The following is an 18,172-nucleotide window of genomic DNA, read 5'->3' as shown; positions in this document are numbered from 1 at the left end:
CTCTAGATAGAATCATTCATTTCAGAACACGCCCCTGTTATATTAAAGAAACTACAGTTGATTTTATACGCAGGGCCTTTTGGATTGTGTGGTAATAAAACTTCTTAAATGCACTTGTCATGTTAGCCTGTGTAAAATGTTAGCTTTGGTGAAAATTACTTGTTCCTTCTTTCATCGGATTTTTTCAATTATCGGTTATGGATACTTATCGAAGACATTCCGATATAAAACCTATCCAAGAACACTGCCAGGTATAAAAATTGCCTTTGTGTAAAATTTCATAAAAATCGGTCCAGCCGTTTTCGAGTCCATAGGGAACGAACTCACACACACACACATACAGATTCTTTTATATAATAATAAATAGAAGATATACTCTAGTTCTCATCTCGCCCGTAGGCATTTACGTTAACCCATTAGTTAGCACGCTCGGATTTCGAGTTAAATATGACTAATTTAGAGGTTCGACTCGTGCGACTGGTGTAAATAGTTATTTTTACACTAAAGATTACAGAACGGGGAAACTTACGTAGATAATGGTTTAATATTTATTATTAACATGGCGAAACGTATACGTACATAGATAATATTTAAATATTTTTTATTAAAATAACTATGTATATATATATATAAATGAAAATCTTAAGTGTAGAATCAGGAAGGATACTACATTTTTTCTCCGATGAGTTGCTACTCTTTAACAGAAAAAATTTTTTACATGTTACTTAACAATACCAAAATCTTACTCACGTTTAGCGGGCAAATATATAAGGGAAGGTTTTGGAAGTAGGCCAGCATCCAGTGGGCTTCCGTCGACATTTTTGATGAGGACTTCCAGGTGGATCTTGCTTTCATGTTGGAACAGGTCGTCGAATGAGATTTTCATTTCTTCTAACACGGAGGTAATCTCTAAGCGGTAGTTACGATCAAAATGCCATGGCATCTCAGTTTCGCCGCCTAGGATGAAGAGAACACCCGCATCTTTACAAATGTCCTCATTGCACACTTTGAGGTGGACGTCAGCCGAAGTCTTGATGCCGTGCAATAGGAATCCGGCGAACACGCGGTCTTTTGCTTTCTGATTCTGGATAGCGGCGTCTAGTTGAGCAATGCTCATTCCGTGGAAGGTCAGATCGTCGTAGATGTAGCCGAGACTCTTATAATCGAACAGTTTCGCCGGTACAGCGACGGAACGGGTGTGGGGATTCGGGTTCGATTCCCAGAAGAATGGTTTCATTGCGAAAGCCATCTGGTCCAAAGCGCAGAATGCCTTATTGTCAGGTAATTTTCGGAAGTGTTGGAGTTCTTGCCAAATTGCCCAAAGACGGTCAACCTGAAAAAAGTGTTCTTTATAATTTTTTTCTAAAGCAGAAATATACACATTAGTTCACATGTATATATATATATACATATATATATATTAGTTCATATATATATGTATATATATATATAATTAGTTCATATATATATATAAATGTATATATATATATATATATATACATATATAGTTAAGTTTATCATAATAAAAATTTCTAATACTACAAATTTATGCTTAATATTGTGAATAAATCATTATGATCAAATGAAAGTTAAAATAACCACAAATATATAGTTATATATCTACTTCCGTATTTTCCTAGCATTCAACCAAAACAAAACAGATGTAAAACCATGTGTATCATTTAAATACATGGGTTTTCAAAGAAAAATATTATTCTCATCAGAAAACAAAAACTGATTTTGAAAATAATCAACTTCAATATGTATGAGTTACTAAACGAATTTTCAAGTATATAGTATACCAAACTATTGGAAAAGCATGCACACAGTATATATATATATATATATATATATATATATATATATATATATATATATATATATATATATATATATATAGGGTGTGTTCATGTTTAAGAAGGCTGGTGGTAACGTGATGTATGAACATAAACACAACCGAATGCAGCATTTAAATTACAAATTTTCGTATATCAATTCATTCATTTTAATATCTTTCATGTGTTAATTAGTTAACTAGCGGGACCAGTGGAAATTCCACAGGCGGCTCATTCATATGTAATATATTGATGTTCAGTGTAAATGGAGACACTTTGACATTATTGTAGCTTTTTGTTAAAACTGCAAAAGTAAGTATCTAAGCTAGTACGAACGCCCGGTAAAGCTCGGTCGTAAAGTACGCTTTATTATGATATTTTAATTCTTGAAGATTTCATGTATATTATTATAGAGTTAATGTTCTATCGATTTTTATATGTTATAAAGTTGCGATTTCAAAAAATAAATCCATATGACTTGGGTGCATTAGCTTGAATCGAACCCGAAATAAAAACTTGTGAAAAAAAAAATATATATATATAACTTGAGTTCCTTCAGCGATTATTGAAACCGAAACCAAAACTCATGAAGAATTCTTGATAAAATTATTTATTAAAAAATAGATGATTTAAGTGCCATCAGCTATAGTCGAAACCGAAACCAAATTTATGAAAAATTCTTGGTAAAATTATTTGACAAGCAATAGAAGAACATAACAATTAAACGACTCGGATGTAAGCGTGACACACAAAAGAACACACACGCTACCGTATTAATAGATAGATATAAACTTAATGTAAGATATAACCTGGATTGTAGAAAGGTATAATGTCTTTGTATAATTTACAGAGAAAACGTCTTTTTTAAAAATGTACATATGTGTTTACTAGCAATGCGTCAAGCAAGCTACCTCCCACGTTTACATGTATATATATGTGTGTGCGTATATGTGTGTGAAATAAAAATTATTTATTTTGAACATTTTGACTACATCTAAAGTCAATTAAACATCTTTATACCACTATTATTTGTGGATTTAATGCTGTGAAGAAGTTCAGTCGATTTCCAGCGATACCTGAAATATGTTTGCAAATATGTAGTTAAAAATATTTGTATATAAATAATCTTATATAACAAATAAACTTATAGCTCAGTTCATTTGATAAGAAAAATTATAGATGGAACATAATATGTCTACGTTTAGAAAAATAATACATAAATAAAGAAGTTCGAAGATGTGTCGTCATAGAATGTTTTGGTAAATAATATTTGGAGGGCGTAAACAAAGTTTATTTAGCAGTTTCACTGTTAGTACTGATGAAAAAGAGTCTGACAGACAGTTGGACTCTTTCTAAGCTAAGAAATTGGTATCACATTTGTGATCTTCCGTCTGTTTAGCATAAAATAGTGTAATATTATTAGGCTAGACGTAGGTTTTGAATAGGGATAAAGAAGTCATTTGGAAAGAAAGAACTAAGAAATGACAAAGCGAAAGCATTCCCTGTTCAGGAAATTACAGGTCTAAAGTATGATCGATAAAAAGTATAGCATTGTTTATCGAAGGCTGTGATCGGAAATCGTATCACTAGCATTGACAATCGAGACAACGTTAGATGATGTAAAAAAAACACCGATTTGGGATGCTAGGAAGAGATGAGAGACTTACGGATAGGAAGACTAGTAGATAAAACAGAATTGATGTGACAAAAACAGGCGAAAACAGTTTATTTTTGTTTAAATGAATTTAACTGAAACATAGAAGAATTTATTTTATATTTAAAAAAATAACGAGCAGTGTGGCTATTTATAACAATTTTTATATTTATATATATTTATATTATATATTATTCACATCATATATATTTTTATACACATTTATAAATATTATATATATATATATATATATATATATATATATATATATATATATATATATATATATATATATATATATTATATTTTAAACAATTTCGTTTAGAAGGAAGCCGGACAAGCAAGAATTATCTCCCTTACATTAAATAGTTGTCTCAGGCTGTTAACGGTTTGATACAAGTGATAGCACTACACATACATATTTTACAAATGGATTAATTCGGCTATTCAAATACTTATATTTCATTTTGATCAAGGCAGAGAAAACAATATCGCTGCTCGTATTGCTTATTTACCATAGAGTGATGAATGTAGAAGATTGGATCGAAGGACGAGTACATCAAACTAGACATGGCGTACTTCTGGTGACCACCTAGAAGATAATGGATGGTGTTGTGGATAACTTCGAGCTGAACTTCAAAATCACAGTAGTCTTCTTGCTCAAACATGAGCATGACCTGCTTGTAAAGAACGGACACTTTGCCACCCTCGGCGATTTTAAATAAATCAGGTTGGATGTCTCGGACAGTGAACGTGTCTTCTGATTTGATGAAGCCCCGGAGGAACGGGTTTTCGATCACAGAGTCGCTCCACGCGTCGTAGTAATCAGCATCGGCCAGAAGATGAGGCAGGCTTGAGATCGGCAAGGTCCAGTCCCAATAGGGTACGGCCACATTAGCCCCGTGTCGGCGCATGGCATCCTCAAAGTGCAACAGGTAGACCCTATGCCAGTGCGGGAAAGTCGGCATACCATGGAGACAACAGGCGTATTGGGCATCGTCGGGGGATGGGCAATTTTTGGAACCATGGTAACCAGCAATGGTCTGGAAGCCAAAATCGCTGTCGTCTTCTTTAAGGCGTCGCAAAGCAGACATAAGGTTCTGAATGTCACGCTCTTCGAGACTTTCAATCTGGCGACGTATTTTGTTCAAAGGTATAGCAACTTCGATGTGTTCTTCTGCAAAAAAGAAAAGAAGATTATAGATATGTGTGTGTGTTAGAGAGAGATTCGAAAGTACTTTGGTCTACAATAACCATGGAAATTACATCAGCCAGTTCTTTCCTGAAGTAAGATAATTAATTAGAAAGTTTGAAAGGATTATAATCAGAATGAGAAGACATAAATTGTCTCCGTTATTCACCGAAATATATACGTAGAAATTTGCAGGTTGATATCTGGAAGAGGAGGAGTTTATTCCCCTGGGAGAGATGCACTCTTAGTTTTCGTTAAGACATGCATCTAAAAGAAGGAAAACTCTGATGTAAAACCTGAGGTATACTGTCTGCTCTGTCTTATAGCAGCCGTTGCACCGACTGAGATTAGCAATTGTACCAAAAAGTGTGGTTGGTTCTACATAAAGCATCTGTATTGATTTCCTAACAACACAGTTGTTGTGGCGAAGCTCATACGTCGAAATCGACGGGCGTATCTATCATATATGTGTGTGCGCGCGCGCGTGTGCGGAGCGTGTGTATGCACGAGCGTGTGCACGTGCGTTTGTGCGCTCGTGCGTGTGTGTATATATATATATGTGTGTGTGTGTGTGTGTGTGTGTGTGTGTGTGTGTGTGTGTGATGCAGTTTAGGCTTGTACTAAATAAGAAAAACATGTCGATTTTTTTTTTGTTTTTGTTTTTGATTTTGGTTTTAATAGAATTTGCAACAACTTACTTTCAGGTGGAATACGAACAATGGTCGGTTCAGACAAGACGTGGTTCAGTTCCGTTCCATTATGGGCAGCAAGCTGCACCTTAATTGTGAAATGAGAATCGAACTCCAAGCCCATATCTTTAAGAATATCAGTGATCTCAATTCGATAAAGACGATCAAATGACCATGGCATTTCAGTGCTGCCTCCCAGAACAGAGAAATGGCTTCCTTCGCGGCATTCGCCGGCATCGTTACAGATCTACAAAAGAATACGCACACAAATGGTTAAACTAGAATAGATATGAGTTCTTATAAAGATGCATTTAATTATGTATGTATTTCTTGATTGCCATAAATTACAAAGAGTTATTATTATTATCATTAGTAGTAGTAGTAGTATTAGCAGTAGTAGTAGTAGTAGTAGTAGTAGTAGTAGTAGCAGCAGCAGCAGTAGTAGTAGTAGTAGTAGTAGTAGTAGTAGTAGTAGTAGTAGTAGTAGTAGTAGTTACTCATTAGGAGTAGTCACACAAGCCATCATCAAAGACTGCTCTTTGAGGACAATATGTGGTGTTCTCTGGAGTCTGGGTGACAACAAGTCTCCCTAGATTTCCAATACTCTCCACCTCATTCGATAACCTTTGCAAAAGAATTTTTGATATCGCAACAGCCGTTTACCATTGATTTATCTTTGGCAGCGACCATTGATCTTCACTCGAATTTTGGTGACAATCAGCCTCCTCAAGATCCCAGTTATCTTTGCACTCAACCAGCGGAGGTGTGGCTAGTGCTTTCTCTCCGTTGTCTTTCCATCCTCCTTTACCGTCCTCACTTATTTTGTGTGGTGCCAGTGTATGGTGACACGGACATAAAAAGGAGGGAAGCAGTATCTTACAATTATATCGTTTCAGTTTTCATGATTCCCTGTGATGTTCCTTTGTGTTTTAATATATGTGTCAACTTACTAGGAGTTCCTACACAGGTAATCATCAGAGATTATTCACTGACAGTAACCGATCGTGTTCACTCTCCACTTCTGGATAAGCTTTGCAAATGGATTTGCGCTATCGCCGCAACCGTTTGCCATTGACTTCTCACTAGAAATGACATTTACTGGAATTTGAGTGGCTATAAGCCTCTCCACAGCTACAGTTCAGTCTCTTCCTAAGATGTTGTTAGGGGTTCGACATGACTGAGAAAAGTTTTCCTTGACTTCAGTCATTGAGCCATTAGTTCGCTCCCATGAAGGAGATGGCGTTCATTACTGGTAGTTTCCCATCTCACGCATGACACATCGCTGGATTCAATACTCTATATGAGGTTTTATTGAACGTTTATATACAACGTTTGTCTCCCGTGTAATAATATTTCTAGCGCTCCATCTATCATTAATAGAGTATGACGGCTGTATGCAATTGCCGAGCCGGGTGCAAAATGACGTCACTGTAAAGAAAATGAAAAAGACTAAGAAGAACGTTTTCACAGACCGGATGATGTTCGAGAGGACAGAGGTCATAGAGGAGCACGATCACGTTTTATTCAGAAAAGTGCCGGAAATGAATGTTGTCGTTACAAAAAAAAATGGAGTGGAGTTATTATTTTTCCTATGTTCCTTGCGACGAACTCTGCTACAATGTGTTGGGTCCCGGGTGCATACATATTAAAACGTGTGTAACAAGCGTGTAACAGATGTGTAACATTACACATCAATACACATTTTCCAGGAATTCAATGACGCATCTCTGCTTCTGACGCACATCCATGACAGAAGATACGTTCTTAGAATCTCACACTGTCAATATTGGCGAAATAAAATTTTCAGGTCAATAGTACATAAGTTCAGGCATCATTGCAATGCAAATTCCAATACCCTCTCATCCATTTGGAAAAAAAGTAGGTGACATTACTTTTGAAACGCCTCTCGTAATTTCGACTGAAACATTACGGATTCCCTGTAGAACTTTAGGCATTTGAAGAGTAAGTGGAGAGCTTAGAAGCAACCACGAAAAAAGGACGTTAGCCCTCACTTCTGCCTCTGTTAATTATTCTTGTTTAACATCATTCATTTCATATGAATCAGACGATTATTGTTAGCATTCTTTTCCCCGATATCTTTCTAGTTAGAATTCTTTCTGGAAAAACATTACGAGAGGAACCACATAAAAGTTACCAACATCTGTACGTGAAAGTGTTTCTGTGGAACGTATTGGATACGAACTTAGAATACTCCAGTTGTGGATATGTGTCCTTAATATCTGAACAACCGTCATCTCCCTGTCCTTGTTAACTGAGCAAAACTATCTTCACTTGAAGAAAAGACTTTCGCTAGTTAACCTTCATTAATTCCTTTATCCATTTTTATAGCTTCTGGCAACCTACACCCAGTGGCGTAAGCTATTTAAATAAAGATATATGTATTTTGTTGTTTATAGAATGGCCTTCTTTTTCATTTCTTTGGTGAACTTTATGCGAGAGACTATTATAGGAGATTGTCTTACAGTTTATATTAGATTTATTCCTGTAAGGCATACGTATTCAGTGTGAATTTTAATCTTATTCTATGTTTTATTTATTGTTTTTTACTGACAAAATAGGATTGTTAGCTTAAAATATAGTTCAATACTTACATCGAATGTAGCGTAGGCCGAAGATCCAAATCCATGTAGAAGGAATCCAACGAAAACACGATCCTTTTGCTTCTCTTGACGAATGTACGATTCCAATTGTGCAATGGACATTCCGTTCATTTCCAACATGTCGTATTCATAATGGAAATTATCCTTGTAGTTGAACACGTCGGCCGGTTTCGAATATTTGGTGGTCATTGGGTTCAAGTTATAGGGAGCTCCGAAAGAGAATGGCTTCAATGGTTGAGACATCAATTCGATAGCGCAGTTGGATTCATAAGCTGGAAGACCTCGGAATTTCTGCAATTCCTGCCAGATAACCCAAAGTCGATCCACGTTGGAATGGTGCAGGTAGAAAGCAGGATCATAGGCAGCGTAATGCAAATGGTTCAAGGAGTAAATTTCTTTTCCACCCAACCAAGAATGGATGGCGTTGTGGACAATCTCAAATTGAACCTCGAAATCACAGTAGTCGGTCTGTTCCAAGGCTAGAATGATGTTGTTGAAGAGCCACGTCTGTTTGCCTAGGCCGGGTTGCTCGAACAAATGGTCGCTGACGTCACGTGCGGTCATCGTCTCTGGACTAATGAAGGAGATGTGACCGTGGTTGAACGGGTTGAACGTTTCCACTGCTGTGAAAGGATCGACGTATTTCTCCGAGGTAAGTAAATTGGGGACCTCTTTCATTGGATATGTCCAATCCCAGTAGGGAACACCGACGGTGGCACCGTGCCTGTGAAGAGCTTGTTCGAACTGGACGACGTACAATCTGTGCCACTGGGGGAAAGTGGCCATACCGTGGAGACAGCAAGCGTGACGATGTTTGGCGGTCGGGTTTGGACAAAGAGGTGGAATGGCATGGAAGGAAGCAATGGTCTCAAAACCATCGGCCGATTGATCTTTCTGCATGCGTTTCAAAGCGTGCACCAAAGAATTGATTTCCTGGAGTGACAGACGATCCACATTCTTTCTAACTAAGTTACCATAGAGATTCTTATTGGTGGCAGATTTGAAACTCCTTTCTGCAAGCAAGAAAAAATACGCAAATATTAGCATAATGAGAATATTAAATTTAATTAAATTCAATAAAGTTGGCAAATAATAAAACAAGTATCCTTCAACTGGTATGGAAGAAAGAATAGTAGCAATTTAAACAGAAGAGGATGGAGTCCCTTAGCACTTGTCTAGTTTGGACATTTAATACATCTCCTGGAAGTCTGTCTTATTAACGTTAGATTTGTAGGGGAGGCAACTCAACTTTTAATATGTCAGTTACCTCCCTTGATAAGTTTAAAATATTTAACAAATAATATTTGATAGCATTTCAAAAATTACATTATAAGCACAATATTTACCATTTAAACGCCGGAAGATTGTGAACTAACATTAATCGTAAACTTAACCTTGCTTTCTAATAAGTCTATTATGCAAAATATTGGAATTAAAAAAATAGTAAAATGCATATCTTGCAGATTAGAATTGTTACATGTTCAATTCAATTCAAATCAATTTATTTGGCAAAAAATAACCAATTATGTTTTAATTGTTTTGTGGGGAAAGAGGTAGACATTTACACAGATAGGGATACAGAAGCCTAGCACCTGTCTAAATTCGCTTTGAATTGTTGCGTTGCTGGCGCATTTCTTACCTCCCTTGGAAGTCTACTCCAAGTTTCGGGAATTCTGATTGAGAAAATGAACCTCCTTTAGTTTCATGAAAACCAGTGGATAAACAGTTTTAGGGATGTCCGTGTAGACCCCTTTTCCGGTGCAGGAGTTAATATGTTCTGAGAAAGATCATAATGATCTTTGAAAAGATTGAAGGCCCAGACAAGATGACCACGTAATCGTCGACATTCAAAGAGGTAAAGGTAAATCTTTTTAAGTCAGCTCTCTTACAGCAGATCCCATTGAGACAAGCACGACGGTGCAGTAAACTGCAAGCTAAATGCACCCAACGAGATAGACACTGAGATAGGTAGCAGGCGACCGAGAAAAGAGGGGGGGGGACGGACGACAGGCATAGAAAAAAACAGTTGTAAACAAAAGAGAAAAAAGAAAAAGAAAAAAGGCAGATAGGGCCAGAATGGTATGTGCGATGGATATTTCTTTTGGCCAAAAAAGCTGTAAACGCAAATTGACCATGACAGTCAGTGACATACGTGAGTGGAAGGAAGCGTACCAATGAAATTCAAATTTACAAAGCGACCATTGTTGACTGCCCCCTGGTGCGTAAGTGGCCTCTATTGAAAAGACGCGTGGCCTTTGTGGAATTGGATTTGGTTCATTTTTATGATCCCTCAAAGTTAATTCAACGAGACCATTCTGGTTTTAATGGCTCGTCAAATTCCATTAGGCACATGCCGGCTGAGATATTCCACTCGATTGCCAACAGAAGAAGAAGAAACAGTCCCGTTTTGGGGGATAGGCAGCCTGGTGAAGATTTGAGTGACAGCGGTTCCGGCATCCTGATTGGCCAAAGGGCCGAATGAGAGAAAAAAAAGAAGATATAGCTCCCGCCCCCATAATATAAGCAGCGAGCTTTGAGAGACTGAGAGACACAGAGACCGACAGACACCGAGAGACATTCTGCTTCCCTGGGCTCGAACGAACGAAGAAGACCACCTCATCGATTGACCCTGCCGACGTAGCCATTTATTTGTTATCGAAAACGAAAGAACTTTGCAGTTAACAAACGGCCAGTCCCTAACTTAATAGTGAAATACGAAACGACGATTGTAATCTTTTATGAATAACAAGGAATTTTGAATCACAAAAAACAACAAGTGTCGACTTGTCCTTTTTTAATTTGTTTGGCATGCTTGCAGAAACGCTCGACGAGTCTCTTTCAGGTACTGGCCGCTGACATTCTCATCAGAAGACACGAGGGCAAACAATCGGGGAACATCCGCCACTGGACGACACGCGGGTGACGTAAGTGTCACACCATAGCCTCCATACCATTCAAGTAGCCGATCGTTGAACTCTTTCCAAATTCTGGATACCACATATTATATATGGAGAAACACCTGGAAAGCATACTCTAACAGTGATCTGACAAGGGAGACATAGAGTGAGAGAAATATTTCAGGAGTGAGTTTGTGAAAGAAGTTGATAATAACTCCCGAGGAAGATCATAATGACATTCAACGAGATTTGGGATCAAAATAAGATCACTGCATAACATTTGCTGACATGAGACTATGCTCTTAAGCATTACTTCCTCCTTTTTGGAGGGAGTAATACCGTATATGGTCGTTTATCAAAATAATATCTTTCCAGAATCTACCTCCTCCTTTTGAGAATTTGTAATATCTGTTCTGTTGGTGAGTGTGTGTTCGTTTTTCAGTCTATCTTTCTGATCACTTGAATTAAGAAGATATTTAAAAAAAAAAGAAAATGCCAAAATAAGCATAGAAATTATTATTATTATTATTATTATTATTATTAATAATAATAATAATAATAATAATAATAATAATAATAAGTTCTACATCCCCATCACAAATCCCCTCCCATTGTCCCATCACCGTCCCCCTCCCCCGTCAAAAAAAGTGATGCCAAATAGCCAAATGCAAAATAGGTCAAGGAGGATGGAAAGACCGAGAAAAGAGCGTTGACTAGACCTCCGATGGACAAGCGCGAAAAGAACTGGGATTTTGTGGAGGCCTAGTGCGACTCAAATTCCAGTATAGACCAATAGCTGCTGCCAGCGAGAAATAAATGGTGAGAGGCTGTTGCGATAACGCAAATTTATCTGCAAATGCTATCGAAGGAGGTGGAGAGTGCTGGACGTCTGTGGAGACTTGTTGTCACTCAGCTTACAGGGAACACCACAGTTTTTGTTTTTTTTTTTCAATCAAATCTTCGATGACTTGTATGAAAGCTCCATGTGAGCCAATAATAATAATAATAATAATAATTACTAGAGACTTCTAGTATATCGTATTCATTTTGCTAATGGATATAAGGTCTGTCTGAAGTCGAAAGTATAATATTAGTTTTATTATAACACTGTATACATTACAGTGCTCAGTTCAAGAGTTGTAGCGTAGTATCTATTCTGTTGTGGTGATCCTCTCATGTCTTACTTCTTCGTTGGAGCCTGGTAGTAGTGTGGTAAATGTATACGACCATACTCCCATGCATTATCTCTATCTTTTTATGGATTCATGGTATATGTTCTGTGGTCATACGACTATCTTCCCCCTGTTTTTTTTTTATATACGTGTGTGAAGGATTATAGTATTGCTTGCTCGTCATGATACTATTCTTCCAGGTATTATCTAAAAGGAATGCCGTATCTGTCCATTGTTTTGATCTCCTTCCCTCATGAAAGAACCTAAAGACAAAATAAAACAGAAACCATTTTGTAAAAGTCATCTTACCTTCTTTCGGGACAAAGATAATGCTTGGGTCGTGGAATAACTTCTCGTTCAGTTTAGTTCCGTTGACGCCGATCACTTCTGTCTTAATCGTAAAGTCGCTCTTGTAGTTGAGATTGAGTTCGTTAAGAATCGGCGTGATGTCGTAACGGAAAGGTCGGTCAAACTGCCAAGGCATTTCCGTCTCTCCACCAAGAACTGAGAAGGTACCACCGAAGTGATCACAGTTCTTCTCAGCTCCGACAGGGACGCAGATGTAGAACCGGAAGAAGGCCGAGGCCTTGATACCGTGCAGGGAGTATCCGACGAATACTCTGTCGTGCGCTTTGTTATTCTTGAGAACGTTTTCCAACTGGGGAATGTTCAGTCCACTGAATTCGATTGTCTCGTACTTGTAATGCAGGACGTTCTGGTAATCGAAGACGTCGTTCGGCTTACTGTTGACGTATGTTAGACGGTCGTGGTTAGCCGTAGAGTTGCTGAACGGACGCATTGGTTTGTTCAGGGAGTTCTTGGCGCACGTTGCGGTGTTGTATTCGAGTTTGCGGTATCGCTGAAGCTCTTGCCAAACGGCCCACAAGCGATCGACGTTGCTATGATGCAGGAAGAAGATGGGGTCATAGGCGGCATAATCCAGTGAGGACATGGAATATTTACTCGCGCCGCCGATCAAAGCATGGATTGTGTTGTGAAGAACTTCGTATTGGATCTCAAACTCGCAGAAGTCGGTTTGCTCCAAGGCGAATAAGGCATGATCATACATGTTCATGTTACCAAAAATATCCGAACTGAGTGTTCGCTGTGTGTGCGTGTTTTCGAACGAAACGCTTCCCTTGAGGAACGGGTTGGGTAAAGTCTTGTCAGTCTTCGGGTTGTAGTAGGTCAGGTCGTTGATCAATGGCGGCAATTCATCGAATGGCTCGATCCAGTCCCAGTAGGGAACAGCAATGCAAGAACCTCTGGCTAAGAGTTCGTTTTCAACGAGGGCCAAATACAAACGATGCCAATGAGGGAAGACGGGCATGCCGTGGAGACAGCACGTGTAGACGTTATCGCCGGTTTCATCTGGGCACTGAGCGGGAAGGCCGTGGAAAGCAGCGATCTCTTCATATCGTCCGTCGGCGGCCATTAACCTGAACGCATCTGCGAAGCAAATCATCTCTTCCTTCTTCAAGTCTTTCAGATTCTTTCGAATACGATTGGCTGATGTAATCACTCCGCCCCAACTCTCTTTGTGCTCCGAATCTAATAAAATACAAAAGAAATACAAGATATAAACAAAGCAAATAGACATACAAAAAAGTTTCACTTAATTATTTATTCCTTTATTTCTTTACACGTTTATAAATGAAACTTTTCATTTTCGAAATGTGTTAAACTATAAAAACTGCATGTTTTAAAAAAAGAAAAAAGTTTTCATAGCGACAACTACCAGTTTTGAAATTGGAAACTGACGAGCAGTATTTAAATAAAAAAAAAAAAAGGTTTTCAATCTTTATCTATTCCGTTATGTATTTACGATCTTTTTAATAAGACTTTTAATTTTGGAAACGTGTTAAAATATAAGAACGTAATTCGGGAAGATTGAAAGAGTCTACTTTGCGATAGCTTCCGGTTTTAGTATTGGAAATTGATAAACAGTACATTATTTTAAACTGCTTCGATTTTAGTAAAACTTTTAATTTCATTATTTTGTAAACATTTCGTTAAGAGACTTTTTTAACCACTAACCCTAAGTCCGATTAGCAAAGTTGCAAAATCACACGTAATTGCCTAAAAATGTAGAAGGAAGGCCTTACCTATAAGAAAGAGTTCGGTTTGATTATTTTTAATACGAACATTCCAATTTTTTTTATTGATTTGATTATTTGTAATAAAATAGATAAAATAATTGTAAAAACCAGTTTGATTTTTTTATGTGTTAATAATAAAAAATGATGAAAACAAATTATCAATTGTCCCTCCAAAAAAGATCGATCTAAAATATAATAACTATTTTTATAATTCTTAAGCTTCTGTTTCAATATCTAAAATAAATATCTGTTCTTTTACGTGTAACACTAATATATGCAATTCGGTATATATTTACACAAATGCTACATCAGCAGTAGTTGACTGAAGTAGTATCACTGTTTGTAAATAAGATAACACTTTTTGTTGTTTCATATGATTTTAATTATAAAAGGTCTATGTAATTTAGGAAGCAATGAAAAAAAGATGTGTCATCATTTTTATGGCTCGGACATTCTAGTAAGTAAACTGACACAACAAATTATAACTTTCCTTTATTCGTGTTCTACGCCTTTTATTACAATATATATATATATATATGAACTTGGAGTTATCTCCCTTGTGATATTATCACCCAGCCGCCACATTTAAACTTACTGCTTTTTAATGAATTTTTATTATTGTTTAAAGCCTACCCTTATTAATGATTGGGGATTGTTTTTAATTACAAGTTATAACTAAAATAAAATAAAACGTCGTATTTTTAATAAGACTTTTCTGTCAGCCAGCCTTGTAATCCCTTAAGAAGACATTTTGTAAGTCAACCTTGAAACCTCTTCCTCCTATATCGTTAGTTAGTCAACCTGGTAATCCTTTCCTTCTCTATTTTTAATCAGTCAGTTTTGTAAACATTTCATTCCTATTATGAGTCCGTGAGCTTTACGATCCCTTCGTTTTCTATTGTCAGTCAGCTTTGCAACATTTTCATTGTCAGTCAATCAGCCTTGTAACATTTTCCTTCCCTATTGCCAGTTAATGTCTTACAACTACTTCTTGCCTATTGTCAGTCAGCTTTGTAACCCTTCCTTTCATATTGTTAGTCAGTCAGCCTTGTAACCTCTTCCTTCTCTATTACTAGTAAGTCAATCTTGAAACCTTTCCTTCCATATTGTTATTCAGTCAACCTTGTAACACCTTCCTTTTCTATTGTCAGTTTATCTTGTAACACCTTCTTTCCATATTGTTAGTCAGCAAACATTGTAACACCTTCCTTCCATATTGTTAGTATGTCAGCCTTGTAACATCTTTCCCAATTGTCAGTCAGTCAGTCTTGTAATCTTTTCCTTCCCTATTATCAGTCAACCGTGTAACACGTTCATATTGTCAGTCATTCAGCTTTATAACCCCTTTCCTTCCTTATTGGCGGGCTTACTCTTTGGCTCGTGTTTTTGAATTCCAGTGGATTGAACGGTGGTGGTGGGTTTCCTTTACGCATGATTTATCTTAAAATTATTCTACCTCCCCCTTCATTTTCTATTATTATGATTAGTTCCTGTCATCAAGTGCCTTTATGCCTTGTCTTGAGCAACTTTCATTAATAAAAAACATTAATACATTTTTCGCATTTGTTTTTAAAGTGCATTGTTTTATTTTTGGACCAAAATATTATCTGTATATTTTATCGTCTCTTATATATGAAAGATAAAATGGAAAAATAATTAAACAGAGGTAAAATGTCAAAAATATAACGTGAGATTGACCGGTTTCAACACACTAGTAAATGAACAAATAAACTCACCGGCAGTAGGGACGAAAATCACAGTTGGTGTTGGGAATATGTTTGAGTCTGCCATTGATCTGTTCGCTGTTATGATCTCGACGGCAATTCTGAAATGGCTGTTATGGTTAAGACCCAGCAGCATTAAATCATCGGTAATCTCATAACGGTAAAGACGATCGAAATTCCATGACATTTCACTCTCTCCTCCCAAGACCGAGAAAGTTCCGACGAAATTCCCGCAGTTCTCTTCGTTTACACCGGTTGGTACGCATATGTAGATATGGACCTCTGCGGATGTCTTGATGCCATGGAGCAAAAATCCTGCGAACACACGGTCGTGATCTTGCCTTTTATTTATAAGTGCTTCTAACTCGGGAATAGACAATCCTTCGAAAGTAAGAGTGTCATATTTGTAATGCAGGACATTTTGGTAGTCAAAAACGTCGTTGGGTCGGCTGTTGGTGAAGGTTAATCTATCTTGGTTGGCCGTACTATTACTGAAGGGTCTCATTGGCTCGTTGAGGAGGGGCAAGGCACAGTTGGCCTCGTTGTAAGGCAACTTTCGGTAACGCTGAAGCTCTTGCCAGATAGCCCACAAACGATCAACGTTGCTATGATGAAGGAAGAACACAGGGTCGTAGGCAGCGAAATCGAGAGAAGCCATGGAATAAACCTCTCGTCCACCAAGTAGACTATGGATTCTGTTATGAAGGACTTCCAGTTGAACTTCGAATTCGCAGAAGTCAGTCTGTTCTAGAACGAACAAGGCTTCATCATACAAGTTTTTGTTGCCATAGAGAAGTTCATGAGCATCGCGATCAGTTACAGTGCTAGCAAAATCAATGGCACCATTGAAGAACGGGTTAGACTCAATGTGAAGGGTTCTTGAATTATAGTATGTTGCATCGTTAAAGAAAGCGGGCAACCTATCGAAGGGCTCGATCCAATTCCAGTAAGGTACCGCGACGCCGGCACCACGAGCCAAAAGCTCATCTTCCACGAGAGAAAGATAGAGACGATGCCAATGAGGGAAGGTCGGCATTCCATGGAGACAGCATGTGAACACAACTGTTCCGTCAGCATTTGGACACTGAGCTGGAAGACCGTGGAAAGAAGCAATCTCTTGGTATCTTCCGTCTTTAGTCATTTGTTTAAATGTGTTTCGGAGCGATTCAATTTCGCCGCCGCTCAAATCGTCGAGACTTTTACGGATTCGGCTCGCGCTGGTTACGGGTTCAATCCATGCTCTTCCTTCACCAAATTTTCCTGAAAACGTAATGGAAGTTATCAATAGATTGGATACATTGACAAAAGTAGTACAAAAAGATTTTAGTCTATAAGCATTGTCTGCTATGCGTATGGGGGGGGGGGTCGTACAGTGTGCTATTTTAGTTTTAATTCAATTTGTGCAAAGGGTTAAAACGCTGGGAAATTACCATGGTAAAAATTTACCCTGATTTTTAACAATAGGTATTATTCATTAATTAATGAATATTCCCCAGTTTTTAGATTTTTCGATAATTTTAAAGTGTTTTAAGTATTATATGAATACAGCATTTTTCGATAATTTTAAAGTGTTTTAAGTATTATATGAGTACAGCATATTTCGATAATTTTAAAGTGTTTTAAGTATTATATGAGTACAGCATATTTCGATAATTTTAAAGTGTTTTAAGTATTATATGAGTACAGCATTTTTCGATAATTTTAAAGTGTTTTAAGTATTATATGAGTACAGCATATTTCGATAATTTTAAAGTGTTTTAAGTAGTATATGAGTACAACATTTTTCGATAATTTTAAAGTGTTTTAAGTAGTATATGAGTACAGCATTTTTCGATAATTTTAAAGTTTAAGTAGTATATTACAGCATTTTTCGATAAATTTAAAGTGTTTTAAGTAGTATATAAGTACAGCATTTTTCGATAATTTTAAAGTGTTTTAAGTAGTATATGAGTACAGCATATTTCGATAATTTTAAAGTGTTTTAAGTATTATATGAGTACAGTATTTTTCGATAAATTTAAAGTGTTTTAAGTAGTATATGAGTACAGAATTTTTCGATAAATTTAAAGTGTTTTAAGTATTATATGAGTACAGTATTTTTCGATAATTTTAAAGTGTTTTAAGTATTATATGAGTACAGCATTTCATGTTAAAATAAAAAATAATTCAGATTTGCATTTTCAGTTATAATCATTTGAAACCAATTAAAAAAGATTCACTGAAAATTAATTTCTTTTTAGATATCTTAATATTAAACCTTGAATTTTAAACAGTTTCTAGAATCAAAAT

The 18,172-nt window shown here is 36.9% G+C and overlaps 1 protein-coding gene across 1 annotated transcript in view; it reads right to left on the bottom strand.

Moving 5' to 3' along the window:
- Positions 1-18,172, bottom strand: part of LOC145254554 (uncharacterized) — a 143,876-nt gene that overhangs the window by 101,871 nt on the left and 23,833 nt on the right. Inside the window, exons 7-12 of the mRNA XM_080113079.1 lie at positions 15,896-17,143; positions 12,370-13,611; positions 7,983-9,004; positions 5,380-5,617; positions 4,005-4,666; positions 751-1,333 (exon numbers count right to left, since the gene is read on the bottom strand). Coding sequence (XP_079969205.1) covers positions 751-1,333; positions 4,005-4,666; positions 5,380-5,617; positions 7,983-9,004; positions 12,370-13,611; positions 15,896-17,143 — 4,995 coding nt within the window. The remainder of the gene's footprint in view (positions 1-750; positions 1,334-4,004; positions 4,667-5,379; positions 5,618-7,982; positions 9,005-12,369; positions 13,612-15,895; positions 17,144-18,172) is intronic.

The sequence above is a fragment of the Euprymna scolopes genome, chromosome 30 (genome assembly GCF_053919585.1).
Source record: "Euprymna scolopes isolate OS-2025 chromosome 30, ASM5391958v1, whole genome shotgun sequence".
In the NCBI taxonomy this organism is placed as follows: domain Eukaryota; kingdom Metazoa; phylum Mollusca; class Cephalopoda; order Sepiida; family Sepiolidae; genus Euprymna; species Euprymna scolopes.
The sequence above is the reverse complement of the archived record's forward strand: the minus strand, read 5'-3'. Positions and strand labels throughout refer to the sequence as shown.